The following is a 27,015-nucleotide window of genomic DNA, read 5'->3' on the forward strand; positions in this document are numbered from 1 at the left end:
TTGTTTATGTGGCTTGAGAACAGTAGCAAGGGAAATATTAAAGCATTTTGAGATCTGTGACAGCTAACTTAACAAGTGTTTATTGCTGGAGGACTGCAAGGAGCTAGACATGGTTTTCATAAGAAAGAAATGAAAGAAAACAGAGAAATCAACAGCAAGCTTGGCTTCTATTCTGAGGATGCTATTGGATGCTGATAAGGAAGAAACATTAAAAACATTTAGAAATGTATTATTTATGAAGAGGCTGTCATTAGGAATTTATCAAAAGAAGATTAAGGCTCACAAATTTGTCTGAATTCTCTTTGCTGAATCGGGAGATACAAAGACAGTAAAAATGATTTATTCCATTTCAAATTTGATACTTTAATATCCAAGGTTTTGATTTGCAGCTTTACAGTCAGAAAACGCATTTGCAGGAGAACAGCATTCATCAACAGAATAACAGAGGGCCAAACAAAGTCCCCACTTGAACAGTGGAAAACTGAAAAGATCTCCTTCAGCATCTCTGTGAACAGGACTGCAATTATGTGACAGTCAGCAACTCCCACAGCTTGAACTGATTATTAAAACCACTTCAGCCCTGAGGTTCGCATGGTTTCTAAGCCCCAGTACAGCAGACACAGTAGAAACCAGGAATGTATGTTTTCTTGTCTGTGTGTGTGAAGTACCAGGCAAAAGGTTAAGGTTACTCAACATCTTTCAGAAGACTTTTTAAGGACATTTAACTACTAGTTTAACACCGGGTATCCTGTTTCAAGGGGTAGAAGAGAACTGCCACCAAGCTTTGGCTAATAACCAGCCATGCTATGCTAATCAAGAGCAGAAGAGGCAAAGGCATGGAAGAAGCATCGGAGCATATATTCCTGACCGACATTTAAGAACAAATCAAGCCCTTGAATATTTATCCTCACTCAAACCACAACAATAAGGAGCTCGTGGAATAAGAATAGCTCTCCAAGCCCTGCACCTTACTATTCACTAATGTGGAGAATACCCAGAGGTCACAGTCAAAAACTGGAAAACGGAGGGCAGACAAAATAACATACAAGATGTTTTTCTCTAGGTAATTTGACTGAAAAATTCCCACCCAATTGGAAGAATGTATTTTATGAAGCAGAAGCACTACATTGAGGTGGGAGAAGAAATTTTAATGCTAGAAACATACCTATTTCAATTCCAATAGCACGTGAGCATCAAACACCCAAATTTTTAGTATCCACCTCTGATCCCAAGGCAGTGTATTATATTCTACACTTTTAAATCCCCTGCCAAGAAAAAAAATCTGAAAATGATACTTTTTGTTAAATTAAAACACAACGGTAACTGGCACATTGTACTGTTTCCCAGAAGCTTATAAAAAAAAAAAAAAAAAAAAAAAAAAAAAGGATGGCTGAGTTTTCAGGATATTTTTATTCTCCCATAGTGTGTGAAGAACTCTTAGTCAAACCACTGCACATTTATAACAGTGCCATAAAAAGATAGGTAGAACGTATCTGGATATTTAAATTCTTATGTATTCCAGAGTTAGATTCTGCATGCATTTAGTGGAGGTAGACAATACCTAGAAGAATTCAGAGGGCTGAGGTATGAATATACAATCACAACTTCCCCTTCATTTTCAAGTGTTTTGAAAAATCTGAGACTGCACTGTGGCTTAGAAGACTCAAATTGAGATCTGAAACAAAAGTTTAGATCAGCTGCCCAACACTGCTAGTAGGAATGTTTAACAAGGCTGAGATATTACAGTATATCAAGCTCATAAATTTTCTATACAAAAGAGTGAGTCATAGTACAAGGTTGAAAAAAGTCAATTACCAGTGACTGAACACAGAAAACAAGTGCTTGTATTTAGACAAAGGTTTTGCTGCCTATCAAATTGTTGTCAAAATATCAAAGCCAGCTCAACAAGTATCTTTATTGTGCCAAATTAGAGTCAAAATGTAGGTCTATGCAGAAATAAAGCAGGTCACATTCTGCCATGCATTTTGTGACTTGGTAATCTCTTCTCCTCATCAGATGTTCACACCTCTCCTTTTCTGAGTTCTGCTATGAATTATAGAGAATGAATTATAGATTTTGTTCTGACAAAACTATTAAGAAGATGAAATGGCAGTCAGGCTACTTCAATACCTTGTCTGAAACTTGAAACATTGAAAAATACTTAGAAAAGAAGCCCTGATTTCAGGAGTTAAGTTTTGAAATGGACTACCTCTAGTTTTAAGTACATCTTTAAATCCTTATTTTGACATACTACTTGCAGGAGAAGTGAATGCCAAGGAAACAAACAATATTAACTAAATTACTATTGAAAAGGGGAACATTACTTACACTGCTGTCATAGCAATTTCTGGTTCAAATTCGCAGCTGCTTTTTTAAAATTTTTTTAATTTTTTTTATTTTTATTTTTTAAATAAGAAAAAAGAAACAAATGAAAGACCTTAAAACCACAACTCAGACCTATGAGAGAATACAGAACGCTTTAGGCTTAAGTTTATCACCTGCTTTATCAGGCAGAACCCAAACTAATCCCACTGATAAACAGATGAATTTGTTCCTCCCATAGGTGAGTGGGAACTGCTTGACTTGGTGCTGGAAAAAAAAGGAACCTTCTCTGAAAGCAACTACCAACTCCACCTTCCCCCCCCCCCCCCCCCTTAAAGTAATGAAAAATTGTTATTTACTTGATTGCACCTTAAGGATGAACACATTTCCAATGATGTGCGTATGGATAAATCTGGTTACACTGACAACGTCTTATGCATTTATGTCAAGTCACAGCTCAGCCACAAAAGCCATTACAGCAGCAGTTGCTATTCAGCCAGCACAGTGTTCTTTTTAACCACCGTGAATATCTGAGTTTCCATCATACAGAAAACTCAGTACAGTGGGAATGTGCATGAAACCAAGCCTTGTTCACACAATATACTTTCTCAAATGCACCTTTTACACAGGACATATATAGCTAAAATAACTTTGAAGGAGCTAGTAGATGCAAAGCTTGATTACCTGAGGGTGTATCTCAAACCTGCAGAACTCCCAACAGTCTAGTTATTATGAGTCACTCTTCAATGCATTAGATCTAAATGAGACAGATGTGTTGAAATATTTAAGTCCCTAGGTAAACTCCAGGGATTTTAGAGAGATTCTCCTATCGCTAATGCACGTGCATCTCTTGCTAAAAAGAAATAGAGCACTGAAGGTGCACGAGTTTCTACATAATGCCTTAAAATGCAGCACAATTTCTGTTGTATGTACGTTTCTTTTCTGGGTCATAAATTGAAAAGTAAACACAAAGTATGTAGTCCATGCTTGAAAAGAATTTTTACAGTCTGTTAGGGCATTTTCTCATTTACTAAGATTATGAGTACATCCAGCTTCAGAATATATATGATACACAACAACAACAACCAGTTATTTTCAACAACAGACCCAAGGAAAAAAGAAAGTTTCTAGTAAACTTTCTCAAAGATCACAAAAATCAAATATTCTCAAACCACGACTGATATCAAAAGGCCAACCTATGCTGCCTCAAGTGCTAAACCAGGATGTGTACCCTTAGCAATACTACTGCCCTTTGTCTGATGTACCTTCACGTTTAAATACATCTTCCATGATTCTTGAGGTATTCACAGATACTTGTTGACAAAAAACTTCTAAAATTAAAGTTTCATTAATATAGTGAAGAACAACTGCATATTTCTTCACTGCAAATCTACAATAGCTTTTATTTAAGTTTTGTTTGGGAAGAAGCATTTTTTCCCTCTAAGTAGCTATAGGCAGCTCCCTTCAGATTCTGAAATTTAAAGAATTGCTTCCAGAAGACAAATCCAAACAAAGCATTACTATGTGAAGGTTCACTAGCTAATAGACATATGCTGCACATTCATAGACATTTTATCTGAAAACATTCTGAAAATACTACAGATCTTTCACATGAGTTAACAGCTGTTTCAGAGCTGCATAAAATACTTCATAAAGGAGATGTCTACATATAGCCACCAAGACTCACTCTCCCCACCAATTCAAAATCCAGGTGTCCTTAAAACTAAATTTTTTGTACTGATTTCCCTGATCTAGGGACCTCCTGTGAAACAATGTTACTGTCAATAAGAACAGAAACCAGTCAATCGTAGCGAGAACTGAGCATGCAAGATGGGATTTTTATGTGTCCACAGAACAGGTAGCTGAACTTATTGCTTATCAGAATGGAAATCTTCCTAGGATGCCTGTGTTAAGTGAAGCGAATCCAGCAGGACTCAAAAGGTAAAGTGTGTTGAAGCTAAGCAGTGAATTCTGTAAAACTTGTACATCAGCTGGTCCCTACTAACAGCTTCAGTTCACATATGTTTAAATCAGTTTCTATACGTCTCAACTTTTAATAAAAGTAAGTACAGGAACAACTTTCACAGGGCTAACTCAGAAATCTGCTTTCATTTATATTACAGAGGCTGAATTTCTGCATGGTTCTGTTGAAAAGTGAGAGATAATTTATCAGCTGCTTTCAGCCTGTAGGAATCAGATCTTCTGGCGAAGAAGGTCAACCAAACTCATCTCCACTATTCACAGTCAAGAAGATTATAAACCTTTTAATTTGGAGCAAACAAGGTGGCAAAATCATTTTACACAGAAAATGACTTTTGTAAGAGGATTTGCATTTTCAGCACCATCTGTTCTTTTTATGACTTACTGCTTTAAACTAAGGGACTGAAATATTTTTCAAGACTGTACTGCTATAGTGGAGGTGACAGCTGAAAATGTGTTCAATTTCTTATAAACAGATGTGGCCAGGGTCCTTCAAATCTTTGCCTGCATAATCCAATGCTGCAGAAAGTTGCATTCTGTTGGGGTTTTCTTTTTAGGGGTTGGTTGGTGTTCAGAATTCACAGGTTTGTTTGGTAAAGATATCTAAACCAATTGATATGAACTTCTGCAACTGCGACACAAAGATCAAGATACTAGTATTTTTCCAGCACTCACGTGATTAACATCTAAAATGCTCAGATTTTTGCAACTATATTTCTAGTAGCGTTGAACAACCAAAGGAAAAGGAACAACTAGCGTTGAACAACTGCAGGGAAAGGAATGTCTAAGAAATTAATCATATTTGTCAGTTAATTACATTAAAAAATAAAAATCACTGAAGCACAGAATAGAAAAATAGAGAAGTATCTTTCCACTCAGCTGCCAGAAAACATTTCCAATTATCTTTTTTTCCCCCCTTGAAATGGTACCATTAAACACAATTTCCCCCAATTCTGAGTTCAGGGTTGCCAAAGCACGCTTTGAATAATCCCACTCCAAAGTCATTTTATTGTTAAACACATAAATTAGTGTAGAAATGATCAATCACTGAATTCTAAATGGTACTACAGGACATCTATTATATTACCACTTTTAAGCCAGTGAAGAGTTCCAACTTCCAAAACACAATTCTTCGACTGGTATCAAAACTGGCTTGTTGAACAAACCATGCATACATGGAAGCAAAATTAGGACAAAGAATTCTGTAACAACCAACAACACAATACATTTTTTCATATTCATTTAACACAAACTTGTCCCAAGAGCATAACTGCAAAGAAAAATGTAATTTACCTATAACTACATCGTGGCCATCAACCAGGCCTGCAGAGAACAGCTCCTGAGAAACACCATCTGCTGTGTCTGTCCAAAAGGTGAAGCAAGTATGAGAATTCACAAAAACAATGAAAAGTATCAATCACCCAAAACAATATAACAAAAATATATTTAAGCTTCAAAACACCAATAAGTCACAGGCTTGAATTCAATGTTATTGTTCATTAGAAGGGGAAAAACAAGGACCACAATTTTTCAAGATAATTAACTTAGCAGCCTCTACACAGCAAAACAATGTGATGATTGTGATGATTTCATTCATTACAAATACCATACAGACCTTTGCAGGTCACAAGCATTTCTTCTCTGTTATTAAACTAGGTACTCTTACGTGGTTTACAATTTCAGTGTTTTTGCATCCAAGAAAATAAACTGTTTTGGAGCATTTTCACTGCTGCTTCCATCTCCTCTACTGTTCTGTGTATCTAGATGGAGAAGTGTAATATCAGGTTTTCTTGTTTGTTATCCGTGGGGCAAGGGAGTTGCACAGTCATTAGTTTCTTTGAGCTTAGGGCTCAAAATAGGCTTTATGTATGATGACCCAGAAGATTCAGACCTTTGGATGGATGGTGACTGCTGTAACTGAGTGGCTTAATTCCCAAGCCCTTATGCCTACTAATTGTTACTGGATAATTACTGAATAAAGAATTTGGTAGGATTAGAGTAAGTGTGAAACAGCAGGAAAAAGCCTACGTTCCAACAAAGTCTCAACTGCACATGACCTTAATGCAAAGTATCTGCATGGAGTCCATGTTTTGAGGCAGCTGAATACTTACATGATCTCCTCAAGTAAAACGCAGATGAAGAACAGCATCACTGAGTGAGTTAGAATTTCTGTAGAGATTTGAGGGTGAGAATACTAGCTGCCACAGTAACTATTAGGAATAGTCCTCATGTACTTTATTATGATATATCCTGCATTTCTCAATGAACAAAGTTTTGCATGGCTTATGTAACTGCTTAGTGAGTATTTAAATAATTCTTTTGACACTGACTAAATCAGGATGCTCTGTGCCCAAGTAAAGAAACCTTTCTCATTATTACCCATTACTAAAACTGATGAGAAATGTAGGCATGCAACAGAATATACCCATAAAACTACTGCATGAGATAGATACAATGATTTACAGAGGAAAAAAATCCAATTTGGACTTTTTTTTTTTTTTTAAGGTGGAAGCTCTGTGTGAAGACTACTCTAAGTATAGTGTATACTGACTTCTGAGGAAAATGAAGTATGTTCACAGCTTAAAGGGTTGCTATGTAACAAGGATGATACCTTCTTTCTCAACATATCATCATCTTGCGTATTTTACTGCAGCAATATCTGGTAATCTTCAAATAAAAATAAACTTTATGACTTCTTAAAACTCTTAGCACTGGAAAGCCAGAGTCCTACAAGCGTCTACAAGTAGAATCTTAAGTTTCAATGCCAGAATTTATTTCTGGTGATGAGATGTAAGCTACAAATGCAACTCAACTGCCAACTGAAGACATTTTAAAAATGGTGCATGCCTTGTACTTTTTAACATAACTGTTTAACAAGCGGGGCAAAGAAACTCAAATGTTACCACCACTATCACCATATATATTTTCATGGCTACTATATGCCATTTCTTCTGATACTCTCCAAATGTAAAAGTAAAAAAAGTAAATTCCAAAGCCATAAATATCACGATGCAAGTTCTTATGTACCACATAGATCACTTGAGTAAGACATGGAATTGATAAAGTATACTGTAGAGAAAATCTCATATATGCAGTACATTATGCAGCCTAGACACTAGAATTTACTCATGTCTCATGCTCCTGTTCAAGTTAAGTCCAATATGAAGCTGTGCATTCTAGGGAACATTTCAGAGAGGTAGCTTATATTAACCATAAGTAGTAACCGATTTCTGAAAAACCATTCTGAACAATAAACAAATAATTCAGTTGAAAGAGCCTTACCTCTGCCTGGAGTAAACTCAAAGCGTATATCATTAAGTTCTTTTCTGGAGTTCCTGAAAAACATTCAGTGTATACATTAAAATTTAATGAAGAAAAGCTTATTCAAACTAACAGTTTTCAGCTTTGTAAGTGAAATATGTGATAAGTATGTAGTTTCATGATCTAACATTACCTCAACTGGTGGGCAGATCCAAGAAACTTAAAACAAACAAACAAACAAAAAAAAAAACTAAAAGCCACATAAATTATTTTTTAAAATATAATTAGAAAATATATATTTTTACAAAGAATCATGATTAGCAAGAACGGACACAAATAGTTGCTTAAGCCTAGCCAGAAAACCATTTAGCTTCGCAGCTGGATATAAATTTTGGCTATAGCAGTCACTGTGTCCAAGGGCCAGGCCCTTTCCTGCTGTTCCTACCCCAGATCAGGCACATCAGCAATAGCTGCTGAGAATCTCATCTTTGATATTGTTGGAAGGAGATGCCCAATAACTTTTACATCCACCTACCCTACTTAAAATTGCTAGAGTCCTGCTATTTCTCACTTAAAACACAAGAGATTATCATGAGTAATAACAGTGAAACCGTATTAAATTAGCTTAGGACAAAGCACAGAAAACAACAGACTAGTTTTAGTGACAACTACTCAGGCCCCATATCCAGAGAGGATACAAATAGCATGAGCAACCACATTTTTGCAACAAGGACTTCCCTCAGCTTGAAAAATACTGCCCTCTTAACACATCCTGTCAGGAGGCTCCACCACATTTTCACAGCAGTATTTTAGTGAAAACCAACTGAAAAATCTTAGACTGAAAAATGACTGGAGAACCTAAAAGATAAAACAGAATCCACTAATAAATATTTTCCTTTCCATCTTCAAAAGACACTCTGCTATACTGGCTCTAACAGTTCAATCTTGTCTGAATGGTACAGATTACCCCTTCTCCAAGAGCAACAAAATATTCACTTGTTTTTAAAGTTCTCTGTTGAAGATCAAATATGCAGAAAGAAGCTCACTTAAGAGACTGAAGAACAGGTTTTGATGCATAGCACCTATAAAGCTGTTCTGAAATGAATAACTTCACAAATTGACCACCACTGTCTCAACAGGGAGGTTCTTCCAAAATATTATAAAATAAGCAGTAAAGTATGAAAACCAAGGATTTTCTGCCTTCATGTTCGCTCCTGAGAGCACTTTAAACAGTTAAGCACATAAGACAGCCATAAGGGACTTACTATCCAACTCAAAGGATTCCTTTATAGTCTCTTATTGTGCTCCAAACCACCATCTTTCACACGTTTTCCATTTCAGTTTTAGTTAATAATTTCTACCATCTACAAAACATTAGCCTCTTTGCAAAACAGACATCCATTTTGTTTTTGGAAATGGCAATCTGACTGAGCATAGGGATGAACTTAATTGCTGTAGCATGCTTTCTCCAATGAATAGCTCAATACACTTGAAAAGCTAATAGCAACAGAATGCGTTTTGCAGCCCATTATTCTTCTCCCCAGCAAGGAGGAGAACTGTAAGCAAGCTCAGATTTCAGCATACCAGGCCATGAAGTCTTGCTGTGGGAAAACTAAATCCAATAGGCAGGCATACCCAGCTGTGCCTTAAGAGCTATTATCACTCGCTAAGTACTCACAAAAATATTAGAGTCAAAAAACAGCAACAGGCAGGAAAACGAAAACCAATGATTGGCAACAAAGACAAAAGCAATATAGCAAAGCCTGAAAAATAAATATGCCACATGCAGCGCTTAAAATGAAGAGCACTCATTTACTGAATATACTGAATGCTCCAAGGCTGAAGGAGTTTCAGGTTCCCAAAATTCTGCCCTAAGAAGCTATGGGAGTTTAAGTGTATTAATACAAAACTGTGGATAACGCAGCTAGACTGGTACAGATTTACTAGGCTCATTTACTTCTGTTGTAAAAATCTGCTGCCATTATATGGAATGATGCACTAGTCTATTTTTATTCAACAAAGAATTAGTATGAATCTCAATGCTCCAGCCCCCACCCTTTCAAAAGCCCTGGATGGCTTCCTGTCTAGAAGAAAGTCACATACGACCCATCTTTGAGCTCCCTTTTGGCACACCACTCCCCTCTGCTGAAATTTATCACATCTAACGAGCTTATTAAACTGCTGCTTTCCAAAAAGGCAAAGTTTCACAGAAATGCAGACTACTTCTTCAAAATAATAAAAAAAAAAGCTGTTTTGGCTGAATGTGGGACTCCGCTCAGACTTACATACCCTCTCCCTGCAAACACTTCTGAAGAAACAAATCAAAGGAATAACAACTTTTTTCCACACTTCGGCAGAAGGAAATCAGAAAGTTCTGCTTATTAGCAGCTACACTGAATTGCTCCAGCCTGCGCATCTTTTTTCACAGCTGAGGACGTCTGTAGATTTAGCACTCTTCCAGACAACTACGCAGAAACTAGTTCATTAGGCTCTCAGATTGCCTTTTCCCAAACCTCCCATAAAGCATTCACCACATAAAAAGGCACTAAGTAATTATGAACTCTCACAAAAATTACCCAATTTCTATCAGACCAACATAGCTATGTGAGACCAGCTGCTCCCAATACAGACTTTCCTAAAGAAAGATGAAAATGGGATAGTGCATTTTATTTTGTTTTTAAATTGCAAAACATCCCAAATAGAAGTTATGGGACAAATCTGTTTATTGAAGTGAAGGTGAAAAGTCAAGAAGATTCAAGCTGACTTTGCCAAATCCACCTTTATACTCAACTATATTTGCTGCTTTCTGCTTAATTGTACACCATTATTAAGGGAAAGAAAAAAAAAAGGAAGCCTGTCAAGATTCATTTGCTAGAAGCTTTTTTTGCGTATGGTTCCATTACCTTCCAGACATTTATTGATTTCCACAAATTATTGATTTTGCTATATATTTATCTACCAAACAGAAGATGCTCTTGACTTCTCCCTTAAAAACCATGCAGCCTCTTCTCCAGTTTTCAGCCTCTTTTCCAGTTCTAGTCAGTCACTGTTACTCCAAATTAGTCTGATAGTTCCCTTGTTACTTTTTGGTGACAACTGTTTGGGCTTGCTGATTTATTTGTATGCAGTTTCCAAGTACCATTTCATTTGTTCATTGGAGTTCTTTTTTTTTCACTTACATCCATTAGTCTTATCATGCTGTAGCACACACAGACTTTATTACTACTAAACAGAAATAGGATTTGAAGAAAGGCACTTATGTCTTCATGATTAATAATTTTATCTTCTTCATCATTTCTTAATGGCCCCTAGTTTCTCTAATGCATTTGTGAAAAAGTTATTTCTATTTAAAAATGCAAACTCAGACCTTTTTGCAACCCCTTGTGATACCTCTTATTTGCTTCTTGCTTTGTGCTATTACAAACTCATATGCCTTTATTATCAAGGATACAGACAACCCATCTCTTTAAAAGAGGAATAAGTTTTAAATACTTCTGTGCATTCTAGCATGCTACATTTTATTCATTTTCTCTATGCTGTGTTTAGCTATGCAGTCACTTCCAACAAGACTAATTCAAGAGATCTGCATTAAATAAGAACACCACCCAAACCAGCCATATTAAGATATTTTGTTGGCCATCTCTACGTCATTTTAGAATTTAAAATTTTGCACCACAAAAAAGCATATTTTTCTGATGAAAAAATCACTTTGAAGCTTTGGGTCACTTGATGTGCCCATAAAGATTACTAGAGCTGTTTTCTGATTTTCTAGGAAGCAACATGTCATCAAAGAAGCAAAGAAAGAAGAACAAGGGCCAGCTTCATTGCATAGTCTCATCCTGCCCTTTAATTTGCTTGTTCTTAGCAGGCAACACAAAAACACTCAATTTTAGGAGATATGATTCACAGAACAATGTTTATGTTCACCAAGATCAAGATTAGAGACTAAACAGCTGCCGAGATTGATGTGGTTGTACTGGACAAATCCTAAGAAGAGAAGAGAAACTTCAGGCATCCATGTTTCAAGACAGAGACTTAGAAATAACTACTCGATAGTCTAATTCCTGCTATATCCAATTCAGTGTTCCACACACTTGATTGAAGACTTACATTGACAAAATACTGCCTAATGAGTTAGATTAAGAAATCACATTTGTGTAATGATGCCACTGTAAAGTGAAGATGTTAAATGTTGGTATGTCTACTGTCCTTCAAAATGAGATCTCAATCATGTAAGTGAGATTCAAGAAAACTTACACATATTGGAACTAAAATTAAGTTCTAAATCATGCTAGGATAGCTTGATTATGTATCATGCAATTTTTCATTCTTATTTTCTACTTTATTTTCTCACAAGTTTATCCATCTCCTCTTTTGCAGAGTTACTTAAAGATCACCTTCTATTTCCAGGAAGTTTCAGCATCTTCTCTGTAGACCTCGGGGTGAGTGTATTCCTAGATGATAAGCATGTAACAATAGCTAAGAATCAGCATGTACTGTCTTCCTTCCTGAAACAATTTTTAAAAACTTAAAATAAGGTAATGCAAAAGAATGGCGTGTGTATGCACTTGTAACAGTATGTTTTGTCTCTGCAAGTCTTGCTGAAAATAAATCATTTTTATACAAAATTTGGGCTTGCAGGTGCTTTTCTCCTCCAAAATTATTTGAGCTGCATCAAAACTACCACTGAAGCAAACTAAGTTACTCTGGCAGTAAAAAAGCAATTCAGCATAGCTTAGGAAACAAGGACAAGCAGCATGGCATTTGCACTGCCTCATTGCAGTTGCCACTGTAATTAAAACAGGAGAAGCATTTAAATGACCTTCTTATTTAGAGTGAAGAAAAACAAACAGAAATTCATGTAAAAATGGAGCTGTCTAATCAGAATGATAGTTAGGCCGTACATCCTGGAGATGTACCCATTTGATCTCCATTATACATCTCTGGGGCAAGATCTTTGCTTGTACAATGCTAGAAATGCAATTAAAGGAAAAGCCCCAAAGACTATGATTAATAGGCATTTTTAAAAAGAAGAATTTTGTTTACATATTTTCCTTTGTTATTCTAATGGCAGGGAAGGAGGGTGTATTGTTTGGCCCTACCAAATGGTATTCAAATTTAAAAGGTCATCTTCCTTCTCACAACAATTTGTCATTCATTGCTAACTTTCACGTGCTTAAGGCACAATGTACCTGGAATCCAGCAGAACACTAATTAGAGAGCTAATAAAAGGAAGTCTGTTTATTATGCTAATTTTGCAAATCAGAATTCTAAAGCTTCTATAGGATCATACAAATACAACAGAAGAGAGTATTTACTGTAAAGAAGCATTAGCCTCCTGAGGATTCACCACATGACTACATAAATCCCTTTCTGTTTAACATTGCTATGCTCAGCTACCATTTACTAATCAATATCCAGGCTCCTCCACTACTCACGATCACACTCTCAGGAGCACATTATGTCAATCTAGCATTTTGAAGAAAGATGGTTCTTTTCAGCTTATTTCTAATGATTTTAGTTAAGTTCGAGATTAAATGGAAGGACATTTTTGTTAACTTTTGGTAGCAGCAGAACAGATGACTAAAGTTTGCCAGCTTCCAGATTGCCAACAACCAGAATAGGACTAAAATCTCCCTATTTCAAGTCTATATCTTACTAATACCTACTTTCTCAAGTCCATTTAAACTTCACCACATACTTCAGTGGCTTTCAAGAAACTCTTATGAGCTTACAACTTATCCCTGTCCATATATATACGCTATCAAAAAAAGGAAACATGGTTAGCAGAACTTAATAAAAACATTGCCACTACCTTTTAATGATGTTTACGTGCTCTTACATAAAGAGCAAATCTGTGAAATGAAGCAATATATTTGCTAACTATTCTATTTCAAGAGGCAGCAGTAATAGGCACAGTAAAACACATCCAAATCATGCTTTCAAGGCTGAAAAGCAGCCAATGCCATAATCAAACACTGTCATTTGATTATTATGCTTTTTTGAATGAGACAACAGTTATCTATTAAAAATTCTGCTCACCACCAACCACACAGAAAAGGGATATGTTTAACACCATTAGAAGTCACCAAGTGACTTGTATGGGTTGCAACACGATCTATTCAGAACACAGCCCACATCTCCAGGGTAGTCAACTACTCCAGCAAGAAGGAAGCTTTACTATAATTTTAATCAGAGCTGACCAGTCTAAAGTTACTTAAATTATAATGCTTTAATAATGTATTGAATACCATTGTAAAACTAAGAAAATTCAGAAATTCTGCAACAGAAAAAGACTAGAAAACTCTAGTAGAGATCAAAATAACACAGCAGGTCTGCAGAAACGTTTGTACTTTTAGAAGCTGCATATGAACGTGGGTCCTTCCTGTCTATGATTTACAGTCCCAAGTCTTCATTCTCCAACACAGAAATGTTAGAAGAATTTTAGATTTATCTATATACCTAAACTTGTTTTCAGATTGGGTCTTTCCTGTTTCTGCAGCTGCTGATGCCAGAACCTAAATCAAAGCACAGTTATAATCCCTTCAATTTCAATTCGTTATTTTCTATGATTCATTCCAAGCTAAGGCAAACAGTAAACTCTGAAAGAGGTTTTTTTGTTTGTTTGTTTTTAAAACTCATTTCTCAGTTTTACATTTCTCTGCATAGGTCCTTGCACATTTAACTTTCAGTTAGTGAACTGAGCGTTACCAATCAAGGCTGGATGTGGCTCTGGGCAACCTGGTCTAGCACACTTCGCAACCCTGCCCATGGCAGAAGGGTTGAAACTAGATGATCCTTGAGGTCCTTTTCAACCCGAGGCCACACTATGATACTGTGTTTCTATGACTTATTTGCGATTAAACAAAGTATCCACTTGTATCATCTTCTGTTGCTCACACTTCCTATATGCTCCCATATAAGCAGATGGAAATGGCTAGAGGTATCAGTTTTATTACTACAGAGGAGGCAATATTTGTTTTTTCCCTAAAATTATTCATTCATTAAAATAAAAAGTATTTTGTCAGTTTTTTAAGCAGTGGTAAGTTTTAATTTGTGAAAAGCATCAATATTTTTTAACTGGTTGGAATTCATTAATGAGCAATTTCCCAAAAACTTGAAAACAACAACTGTTGTACACAGGCACTTTTTCCCTACATTACTTGAGGTTTTTAGTTCATAGCCAGATGCAGCACATCCAAACATGAGCAATACGAAAACTCATTCATTTCTTGGACATTGAAAATCAAAAAGAAATTTAGCATATACAATAAAAATACAAAATGAAATAAAATGTTCTATTGGTTTTTAAATTAGCCTCAGCAGCATTGTCACATGCAATTAATTGCACACAAAATTTACAACCACAACCATGAAGATTAAACACTTAATTCCCTGCCATCAAAATATTTAGACATGCAAATCTTGATAACCTATGTTCAATAAGAAAAACAAAAACAAGATTCCTTGATTCAGTAATGAACAACTGAAAATACAAACTTTTTTTTTAATAAAAACATATCTATTAAGTGATTGTATGTAAGCTAAATTTTAGATGCAATTGTTAATTACAACATTTTTCAGTGTTCAATTTTCAATAAAAATACAGGAAGGCATAAAAGCATCCTTAAGTTGTGAATAAGAAATGCACCATTTACCATTTTTAATGAGCAAGCTCTGAAGGAAATAGAGGTAAACGTGGAAAACAGAATTAGAATCTATAGTTTAATCAAAGGTTCCTGCTTACTGATTTCAGTCGTGATTTACTCAAGATTAAATAGGTTATTTCAATCAAGTCCTCCATACTGTGAAATCAAAATTCACTTCAGTAGCCATATTCCCACAGGAGCCTGAGGGAGGGCAAATGCTGTAGAGGTGATAGCAAAACATTACATATGACAGCACTCAATAGTGTTATCAGAGTCACAGCTATTCCAAGAATTCTACAGTTTTGTTAATGGATTAATTTCCAGCCTACAGAGCAGCGCTGTTGTTCTCCAGCCATAACTTCATCACACGGCTGGTAGTTGGTCTGTGGATCTTGTCATTAGATACACTTGAGAAGCTGTTCTAAGTAAACAAAACTAATGAAGAATGCCTAACCTTTGCTGTAGGATACGTATCAGTCCCTCTTCATACAAACCAGGTGAGAATAAAAGTTTAAGCACCAGAAAAGCCAGAAACTGCCCCATCAAATAGAAAAGAATTGAACATTTTGAATGTTGCTGAATCAATTACCAAAATCATTCCAGATCTTGCCAGAGCAGATTGAACATTTTGCTTATTTAGATATTTTGTTCCTAAAAATTAAGCCTCAAACTTACGTACTAACCACAGCTCTACTGGGAACCTACAGCCAAGTGCCCGATATCTGTCAGCAGCCAATAGCAGGTGGCTAAAAAACCACTGTAAAAGTAGGACACGGCAATGGTTCTTGCAACTGCTGTCCCAGCAACAAAGCATTTGTCATTCAGCAACTACCTCAGATTCATGTCATTTCTAAGCATTTCATAGGTCTCACGAATTTCTCTTCACTATCCTGGGGCAGGGAGTTCCAAAGTTTAACTACATTCTGTGTCTTTTTTTCCTTTCAGTGGACATTTTTCTCACATTCCTCCAGTTCCTACATTGAAAAAGTAAATAAACCAATCTCATCTCTCAGGCTTTGAGCCATTGTGCTCCACACATCATATATTTTGCTATATAAATATTGATACCTCCCTTCAGCTTTTACAGAATTATTCCTCTCCAAGCCTTTGATTATCTTTGATGCTTCTCTCCGAAATTTCTGAGATTAGGCCTGACAGTCAAGAATTGATAAGAACCACTCGTACTACAAAACTTACAGGGAAGCAGATTTATACAGTGTAGTAAACCATCTTCATTAATCAAAGAAGTATTTTTGTTAAAAATATACACTGACTTTCATCTGTAAATAACACAAACTATCAAAATGCTATTACACGTAATTCTGCCTTAGCACTTTCTCTACATGCTATTTTAAGTAAGATATGAGATAATATAACTCAACTATCCCATTTGCCAGTGCTTCAAGTAAAAAAACTTCAATTTGTCCCTTTTGTTCTTCCTCTGGCTCAATTCATCTGGTGCGCAGGAACTGTATTAAATTAGGTCCTGGGACATTCTAAATTACAGTCAGTAAATTATCTTCTTGTCAAAGGAGCTAATTTAACCATCTCAGATTGCTTCAGATAATTTGCAATTCTTTACTATTAACCATTAACAAGTCTCCTAATTTAACGTGAAATGTCTCTGTTATTAATCTAAATAGTCAAATCCTCAGATAGTGACCTTCCCAAGTCAGGTGATTAGACTGGAAATTTCAAGGGTGGTGATATCTCCTTTCTACCATCTCTCCCCAGCCACAGCAGAGGACAGCCTTCAGCCTCTGTACACAACTCCTGCCAGGGTCCTTCGATGTGAGACATGACATGGAACATGTGCAGCCTCACAAGAGAGAGCCTGGACTGCAGATTTAATTCCTCCCCAACAGCAAACACCCATTCCTCTGTGAATCAAAGGATAAAGAAGCACCAACATATCAACATAACATATTAGGTTATCGCAGTTATACACATGGCAACAGATCAGACAAAAACTGAGAACCAGTTTCTTCAATTCATAACAAAATTCAAACACAGTCCCTTAAAATGTTGCTAATTTCACTTCTGGGGCAAAATACTCCAAGACAATACTGGAAAAGATAGAAAATAAATTGGAAAAAAAATGCCCTCTCCAACTGAAGATGCAAGTGAGGCAAGAATCAATTGGTCACAACGTGCCTGAAATTCAATTATGTCACATGAGCTCTGACAAGGGAGAATATTTCTCTAAGTTAGCCTCACTGAAACAAATACCTTCTAAATTGGAAAGGTATTAAATATAAGCTAAGGGTAGAAAAATCAGATATTCAAGTTGGAAATTACCCAGAGTAACAGAGTTAAATGCCACCACTTCTACAAACAGCACTATGGGATTCTTTAAAAGTTATGTCAGGATTCAGATTGTGCCTTTTACCTACAACGCAACATTTACACTAAAGAGAGGCTGGTGGTGCTAATTTGGCATCTCCTACTCAAACACCGTTTCAGTCCAACTCTGCTGCTTTGGAAAAAATGTCAGAACTTGATCATCCAGTGAAAGAATTGCTGAAATGTGCTGATTCTTTTGCCAGATTTTCTCCTTTGGGAAGGTCATTTTCAATTTCTGTATATGTTATTAACCTTTACTGAAACATCGTTTTGCATTTTTTCCATAGTACTATCATTATCTAACATTTGATTTTTCAGGCCTCACATCCCCTCATCTTTCCAAAGAAGAAAAAATAAGACGAGCAGCTCCTTCTCCTACAAGTCCCTAAATGATCACAATGTATTTCATCACAAACTCACTCCAACTAAGACAGCTCCCCAGCCAAAAGGAGTCAGCAACACTACAAATGCCATCAGTTTACTTCCCCAACATGCCTCAGCCCTTTCTTGCCCAAGAACCCTAGAAAAAAAAAAAAAAGCCTTATCCCTCACATCCTAGCCCAGCCAGCCCTCATCACACAGGAGGAGTTCATTCACATTTAAGATGCTCACCTTTTGCTGATGTCACCTTACCCTCTCTTTAGGGAAACAAAAGCAGAGTTGAGATGAAACCTTGAACCTTCTCTCACCGTTTAGTCCCTTTCCTCTTCACATCTCCTCCACCATCAGTCAAGTCATTTGCCTTGTATTTAACTGGTATTCACATTTTTACCTGTATCAGTACTTATTTAAAACTGTAATTCAAAGTATCCTAAACCAGTATTCTGAAGTCATCAAGCTGAAGCAGTTCATATAACTTTATTGCCTCAAGCAAATTATTTTAAAAGAAAAAGCTTCCAACATTTCAGATGATATACTGAGTTTTGAGTCTCCAGATCTGGCATCTAATCTTCACAATGTTTATCTGAATATCAAGTCATACTTAAAAAGCTATATAATAGTAGTAGTTGAAGCATCACAGGAAATTGTTTCTATCCATGTACTGTAGCTAATCTGCTTCATAACATGTTTCACAACTTGCGGTTCATTTTAACAAATCCCATAAAAGTCCTCTGATGTGCTCAAGTCTCCACCAGCTATAAGACTTAATGATCAATTCACCAAAAGACATCAACAGAACAGTTTAAAGTCTGAACTGGAGGTGGATAAATGCAGAAATCCCTATGAGCATATTAGCTATTTACTGCATTACAATCCTGAGAGAATGCTGCATGACACAAAGCAAGCCAGCAACCCAAATTTTATCAACTACTAAATGCCAGAACTAGCAGTAGTTTGCTTTTAGACAATCAAAAAAAAGTTGCTCAGTAATTATAACAAAGAACACCATCTAGGAGCCACAGCATCTTTCCCCATATACAGCTCCCATAAACATAAGCTCATTCACCCTGCAATAGTTGTGGGTTCAAGATAGCTGGAATGCAAAAAGAGACTAATCCAGGACTGACTGATCATAACCGAGGGCCTCCACATTATATAACAGAGTTTATTTCCCAGAGCTCTGCTGTATATTTTTTTAATGAAGGAACACCTCCAGTTACTCTCGCAGTAACAAAAATAAATAAATAACAAAAAACCAATTCAATTAGTGGAAAATATTTACAGTTATAGCTCAAGCACTAATGATGCTAAACCCTGCTGTATTCTGAAAACGCTGTCTCTGTAGCTTGTCACATTACCTGGAGTGACACAAGCTTGTCAATAATGTCACTGGGATGCCAGCCTCAATCCCCCATTGGCATTTAATTAGCAGAGTGTTAAGATTCAAATACTGGGACTCTTCAGGGCTGAGAAGGAAGAATCCTAATCCCATGCCCACCATTCTGTTATTACAATCACTTTTTCTAGAACTTTCTCTGTACATAGTTTCCTGAGTTAGCCCACTGCAGACATACCTACCCCAAAAATGCCTGAGTTCTCTACTTAAGTACAACGCTTAGTGCCAGGCCAGGACTGCTATTAATGTGCCTACTTTAAGGTCAAATACAACAAAGCTTTTAACCGGATATACTGACACCCTCCCCCCATACATCAAATGCCAACTGTGATCCTGCTCATATGTTCAGGTATCCATCAGAAGGAAATCCAAATAAACACTGCAAAGATGTGTCATTCAGCCCAACTCCTACACTGAAGCAAAACACGGCCAGGGCTCACATGGGGCCAAGAATGATCACTGCAAAACATACGCTCCAGAATATAGGTCAGCCTAAAGCAGCAAAAGTGCACTCTGCAAAATAATGCTTCAGATTTTTCTTTTTTTACTCCCAAGCCTCCCAAAGCCCCAGAAGGTATCTCCTCTGTGTCACTGTTTTGTTTAAAGGAAACTTTTCAGTTCCTAGCACACAAGTAACATATTTGGAAACTCTAGTTTATGCAGCTTAGGAGCTACAGGAAAAAAAAAAAGAAAAAAAGAAAAGGAAAAAGAAGGAAGCACAATCCCTGGCATTTGACTGTGCTAAAACGTTTGGCCTTTAGATATGCCAACACTGCAGGTAACTGGGCAGAAACTCATCACTCCACAGGTTTCAGCATAATTTAAAAATACCCGAACACCTCACTGGTACTTCCATGCAGTAGTGTGAATTGGTCTGCTTTGTAAATAGCTTCATCTACCTGTATCATGCAGTAGGATGAAAAAGAATATTGATAGCATAAACTGGGCTGCCATGTAAATGGGACAAGTAAACAGGTTCCAAAAAATCTTGAAGTCCTTTCTCTGCCTACAATAAAATTTATTACTACTCCCTACAGTAAACAACCTTTAGCAGCCAATTTTTTGCAGCTGTCACTGAAAAAGTAGTCAAAAAAAAAAAAGGGGGGGGGGGAAGATAATAGATTCAGAAGTTGGCAGTCATTCTACACAGATATTTCTTGTGATTATCAACAGTTTTTAAGGTTACTGTTTTTAAGCCACTTGCTGTGCACTGATCTACTATTTTCTGGTAACATACCAGTCAGAGTTTTGTCAATATTTCTCTACTTGTCTTTTTGTTCTTTTGTTAGCATAAAAATAATAATGTTTACTCGCACAAGTGATTAGGATGTCTGTGAGAAACTGTAGTTCCTTGTCAACACAAAGAGGATGAAAATGAGCTTTAAAGCAAGTAGCAATAAGTTTTTTAACCAAGTTAGCTATTTAAGGAATATAGCTATAAATGCAGAAAAAGCCATCAAGTTTCTCAAGACGAATGTACTTCTTACACAAGAATTAAACTGCATAATTAAGCATTATCAATTCTTAGCTTTAAATGGATTTTCATGAAAGGTGTCTCATTTTGACAACGTATAAATTTAAGTCAGACAACATGTTTGTATCCATTTTCTAAAATATCAGTCATTTCTCTACAGTGGCTGATCAAACTTGCCAGTGAAAAACGTTCTGAGTAGGCAACTTGTAATACAGCTATGGTTTATTTCTGTCAGAGACTGACTGCTGAAGTGTGAAAGAAACTCATTAAAAATCTCTCACTGTGATCCTGCATTGCAAAAGGGAAAAAGAAAGAAAATACTTAATGAAGGGTACATTTAGCCTGAAGCCACATTCATATTCTGCTTTTCATTTTACCCTATTTCAGTAAGCAATTAAAAGACAGCAATTAGTCACAGAAACACTATTCATATTGGCCATACTGGGAGATTAAAGAGGTTAACACTTATTTTATGTTAATATTATGAAAGTAATGATGGAAATCGAGAATAATAAAGTCACCTTACAAGGAATGTTAAAATAAATAGAAGTATCTCTTACCTTAATCTCAAGACAAGATTCACTGCACATGGAACTTCACTATATTCATCACTAACAGCAGGCTGAGACTATTAAAGGAAAAAGAAAAAAAGCATTATCATGGATGCCAAAGAAAAAAAAAATCCTGAAATACTCGCCATACTAACAGTCCAACATCAGAATATTTCACACATCCCCTACCTCTCAAAAACCGTATAAACTTTCAGCAACGGTTTTAAATATAGCTGATAGCAGTAAAACTCCTGGATTAAAATTACAGAGATAAAAATGACATGGCCTATATTAAAGAACAGAGCAGAAGGGCTTTTAATCCATTCTGTATCAAAACTCCAGTAACCTGTTAATAATCTGCAAACAGCGAGAGTAACAAGCTAGTATACCCATTATCTCTGAATAACTATTCTGGATCATAATGAAGTCTTACATCTACCCATCTGCTAAGAACTAGCAGTGTAACAAAGCAGACTTCACAGCTTGGGGAATGTCTTCCACTGAGAAACCATACACGTATCTTTCACACTATCACTCCTACCTCACACTGTATTACTCTGTCCAGTACACACTGATTTGAAATCGCAGAGGAAATTCCAGGGTGAAATCCCTAAGCTTTACAAAAAAAGCAGAAGCACAAGGAACAGAGCATGGGTCCCAAGACCATCTCAGCCCTGACTGGCAACTTCTACAGGTACTGTAGCAGTATGTAAACTAGCCCTGACACTGAAAGACCAGGGACATCACAGCAACTAGCAAGACCAAATCTAGCAGGAAATCATTCCACTTTGTGCAGATTTGTGTCACCAATAAAAAATAAAAAAATAAAATCAGAGCCTCTAAAATTGCAGGTAAATTGGCAAGCATCATCCACCCACGGAACAGGCACTTTTTAAGATAGAAGATCACTTTTGCTGTAAGCCAATCAACTTATTAAGCCATTATTTACAGCACTTATGCTTCTTATGGTCTCAGCATGGAGTTTTATTACTCTGAATTAATCCACTATGCCATACTACTGAGTTGTTTTACTTCATATGGCATCAAGAATTTTAATTACAAGTTACACACTGTGATACATATCCTGACAATGAAAAATTATTTGGAGATTTTTCAGCTACTCCAGAAGAGCCATTATCACTTTGACAAAAGGCAGCAATTACTGTGATCCAGTTGGGAAGATTCATTAAAAGTATCCAAATTACTTATCTTAACCAGTTCTCTTGGGCAGGAAAGTAACATCACTTTGAATTTCCTATCCATTTTATCCAGTGTGTACTCAAATTAATTTCTACAGGCCCAGCTGCACAAAGCTCTGTCCTCATAAGTACTTGCCACACAAGGCTGCAGAATCAAACCAATGCTCTCCCTTCATTTCATGTTTTTAATGAGAGAAATCGAAAGAAATCCCTTCCCTCAAACACTTGGAAGAAAAAAAAAAAAAAAAAAAGCAAAAACCTGAAAGATAGATTTTTACCTCTGTGTTCTCCTCTTCTTTTACTCTTCGTGACTAGAAAATAAATGCAGTGAAACATGAGTTTTATGCATTAAAGATCCAGAAACACTAACAACTAAGACAAAATATATTGCAAACTGTAACTGTCTTGATGCAAATAAAAGCTACCTTCTCCTGAGAAACAGCAGCTTTGCCTTCTTCACTCTTTTCATCCATTTCATCATCACTCCACTCCCAGTCTCCATCTTCTGTTTTATGGAGGTGACCACTGGAACCTGGAACTCGTCTAACCTACCAAAACATTAAGTGTTCTCCATTAAGCATACATTTGAAGTCTCCAGTTGTGTCCTGGTTGATCAGTAGCTCTTCATAATTTTTATTCTATATGCCTTTTTAAACACTGGAATAATATCTGACATCAAGGGTCAATCATTGTTGAACTAGTGGGAAGAACTAACCCATGCAGAATTCATGTAGGAAAAAGATGATGGAGGTAGGATACATTTTATAGCTGCTTCAGAAGATGCTCAAGTAAATGACAACTGCTTAGTACAAACTAAATCATTTCAAGGCAGTAATTCAAGGAAACAGAGGTTACGCAAACAAAGAATACAGGTTCTTGGAATACAGGTCTTGACAACTTTACTCGTTCTGCTAAAAAGCTTAGAAATGTGTGAAAGGCATTAAGAATAGTTTATAAGTAAAATTTTCCTTTTAAATAAGAAGAATAAGAAGTAGATGTATGCAGAGTGAAAAGGTAGGCAGACATGTACCAAACTAAACTAACTGGGAAAACATCTGTAGATTAGTCAGTAGATCAGAAGGCTCACAAGCAACGAAGATTGAGAATCAAACTCTGTTGCCATTTCGTTTTTTCTGTGCCTGACAACAGGCCTGTTTTCCCACGATTTGTTCAGCCTGAGCAAAATAGAGGAACATCCAGCAATTCTCACCACGTGTTATCATGAATTAATGAGACTTGTAAGATCGCTGGAAGCACAGCACAATAATCAGAAGTCCCAATGGTGCTTCTCTAATTATTTTACATCACTGAACCAAGATACTAGATACAGTTCATACTGCTCAACTTCAAACATTCATACAGGTAAGCGTTCTTGCACTATGAAAGCAAAAGGTTTAAAGCATATACTTTTCAATTAAAAAAAAAAAAAAAAAAGAAGAAGAAAAAAAAAGATTTACACAAAAACAGAACATTGGCATGAGAAAGAGGAATACTAGTTGTTTACAGGTAACAGAAGGAAGAACTAACTTGGAGAAATGGAAATGCAGTTGCAGGCCAAAGAAGAACTACTGGAAAAGATACCTAGTAAGCTAACTTTAAGATGAAGTTGTGATATGAACTAAATGGCATTAGCTCAAAACTCTACATATCCTCTAGGTTATTGTGGATACTGCCAAAAACTGCCTGGTTCAAATTAATTCAAATTTGGTTTCACAGGTTCCTGTCCATTCTGATGTCTTGCTCAGCATAATTGAGTGCAAGGATTTAACTTGTTCTGACGAGCTTTCCACCTCTCTGATAGTTGGTAGCACAGCTATCTCTCAAAACAAGTAATGAATATGTTTCTTAAAAAAGAAAAGTCTGATTTCTGACTAAAATATTACTGGATTTTTTCCAACTTAATAAAACTTACATAAAAGATAAACTGATACTAACCTTACTCTAAGTGCCCCCATTTGCTACAGACCACAATATGTGGAGACATGCAGCATATGAAAGGCTGCAGCTTCTAAATTCTGTCAGAACTTTGGCAAAACGTAGGCAGCATGAAAATAGTACAGGGCACTACAATTTTCACCCTCTAGAAAACTGTGACACAGGCATTAATGTAATCCTTCTCAATCTTTTGACAGAACAGATAGAAATAGGTGGCTGTTTCTCTTCTGGATTTGGAGCAATGCAAAGTGGAGACAGTTGACTTTACACTATAAATGCAGGAGTCCTCTTTCAAAACCTTGTACATATACAAGCAGGAATCTTTGTGTCTCCACCTACACTCTTTAAACCCTCTTCCTTCACTTCATATGTAAGCCTCAACTAGAGGACAGGGTAAAGCTTCCGGTGTCTCAGCACCTTTCCATTGTCACCTTCCTCTCTCATTGCAGTATTGCTCCTTCTCTTTTTTCTCCCCTGCAAAATCCATGAATAGTATCTTACTCAGTTTCTCTGTATTTTGCACTCCTTTGTAACTGAGAAGATGGAAAAAAACATAGGATATTAGGGGAATATCCTACTTGGTCACTTAAGGACAAATTCTGTACTGCCTTCCCTGTCTCTCAAACCAGGTTTCTAATGCACCGCTCCTAGCTCCAGCTGCACAATAAATGGGCTCTTACTGTCTGCATCATCAGGGATTATCACAGATACAAGGGAAGGCAGCAGGCAATTTGCATGGTGCTTGCAATTATTGATTGTCCTACAAGGAACGGTCCTGACATGGGCTTCCGTTTAACAACATGCACATCTTCTCAACAACTATATGCTAATTTATGGGAAGATATAAGCCACAAGCAAAAACAAGCTTTTTCAGATAGAACAGTTTACAGACATTCACAGACTACTTGCACTAAGCAAAATCTCTTCTGCACCCATTTTCAGTTGTTCTGGAAACTTGTTCTAAGTAGGATGATGTTAATGTAGCTTAATGATGCTGGCAGAGAGTCACAGAAAAAAGCTTACTGATGAAGATGGATTACATTTCAAGCTTGTAAATAGATTGCTTTTTAATAAGCAATAAACAAATGGCTCAAAGAAAAGAAAGTTACTTCAAAATAAAATACTGTGTTAAATGATTTTCTTGAAAGGTGTCTAAAGGCAGAAAAACAGAAGTCTAGACCTGTACTCCATCCACCAGACTCCTTCCCCACCAAGACACACATTCAAAGGAAATCATACTTTCTGCTATAGCAAAATACTCGGATCAATTCAAATCCCAAATCAATTCTCCTTTTTCCCCATCATAAACCTGTATCACTAGTACCACATATCAGGCGGAATGATACTAAATTTATGTAACTATACATACTTACCATCAGATTTTTAATACCAGTATTAGCTCTGATTCTCTTCAGATTTTCAGTGGGCTTTTCAGAGTGCATTTGTTAAAATGCATATAAGTAGTAACAAAGTACTTTAGGAGAATGCTATCATTTTACCATCCTCAACTCGCATTTTAAAAACAGCAAAGGAATAAAACACTGTAAAAAGTAAAGGAATAAAACATACAGTACGCAAACAAAGCTTTTTAGGCTTTGAATATTAGGCAGCCAAAGAGGCATCTTACAAGATGAAAAATAATGCTGCTGAGATAATCTAGTAGTTTGTTACACTGTATTTTTCTAGATGACATACACACAAAGTTTTGCTATCACAGAATTATTAAGGTTGGAAAAGACCTCGAGACCACCTAGTCCAACCACCCACCCACCACCAATATTGTCCACTGAACTGTGTCCCTAAGAACTACATCTTTCCCTAAACATCTCCAGGGACAGTGACTCCATCACACCCCCAGGCAGCCTGTTTCAATACATCACTGCTCTTTTTGAGAAGAAATTCTTCATAACATCCAACCTGAACCTCCCTGGCACAACCTGAGGCCACTTCCTCTTATGCTGTCACTAGTCTTCTGGGAGAAGACTATTTACGTTCAGTCTACAAAAACATGTAATAGAGAAATATTTTGCTGAAGAACAGTTATACGTATGTGTTCTTTTAAAGGCTACAGTTGTAGCCTTTAAGACGCTCACATTGCACAATACAACAGCAGGAATCTGTGCCACAGATGTGCATCTGTAGCAAAAACATTGTATGGTCCATCATGGGAGAGGAGGAAAAGGTCATCCCATTTTCTCCTATCAAACCACAATCCTTTATGGTAAAGCTTAGATTATTTCCCTGGGTAGTGGGCAGCATTAACTTCTTTGAAATTCTGCAGCTTGTAGTTCATTAAAAAACACTGCAATGGGCCAAAACAGGAGTAATTATAAGAGTTTGTGGGGACCTGATGGGCTCCATAACATGAGACTGTTATCTGAAGTACATACATTATACAGCTATAGAAAGCTGTGTTCACCCATGTAAAACATATTCATATGTTCTTTCACAATAATCTCTCTGGGTCATTGCAAAAATATGTGGAAAAATGGTAGAAACAGTAGCAGATCTAAGGCAATCACAC

General features: G+C 36.5%; 1 protein-coding gene across 1 annotated transcript in view; it reads right to left on the reverse strand.

Moving 5' to 3' along the window:
* Nucleotides 1–27,015, reverse strand: part of STK39 (serine/threonine kinase 39) — an 82,028-nt gene that overhangs the window by 12,239 nt on the left and 42,774 nt on the right. Inside the window, 5 exon segments of the mRNA XM_072341551.1 lie at nt 5,596–5,664; nt 7,585–7,637; nt 21,367–21,434; nt 22,835–22,867; nt 22,982–23,104. Coding sequence (XP_072197652.1) covers nt 5,596–5,664; nt 7,585–7,637; nt 21,367–21,434; nt 22,835–22,867; nt 22,982–23,104 — 346 coding nt within the window.

This window comes from Excalfactoria chinensis, chromosome 7, assembly GCF_039878825.1.
Source record: "Excalfactoria chinensis isolate bCotChi1 chromosome 7, bCotChi1.hap2, whole genome shotgun sequence".
NCBI lineage: Eukaryota > Metazoa > Chordata > Aves > Galliformes > Phasianidae > Excalfactoria > Excalfactoria chinensis.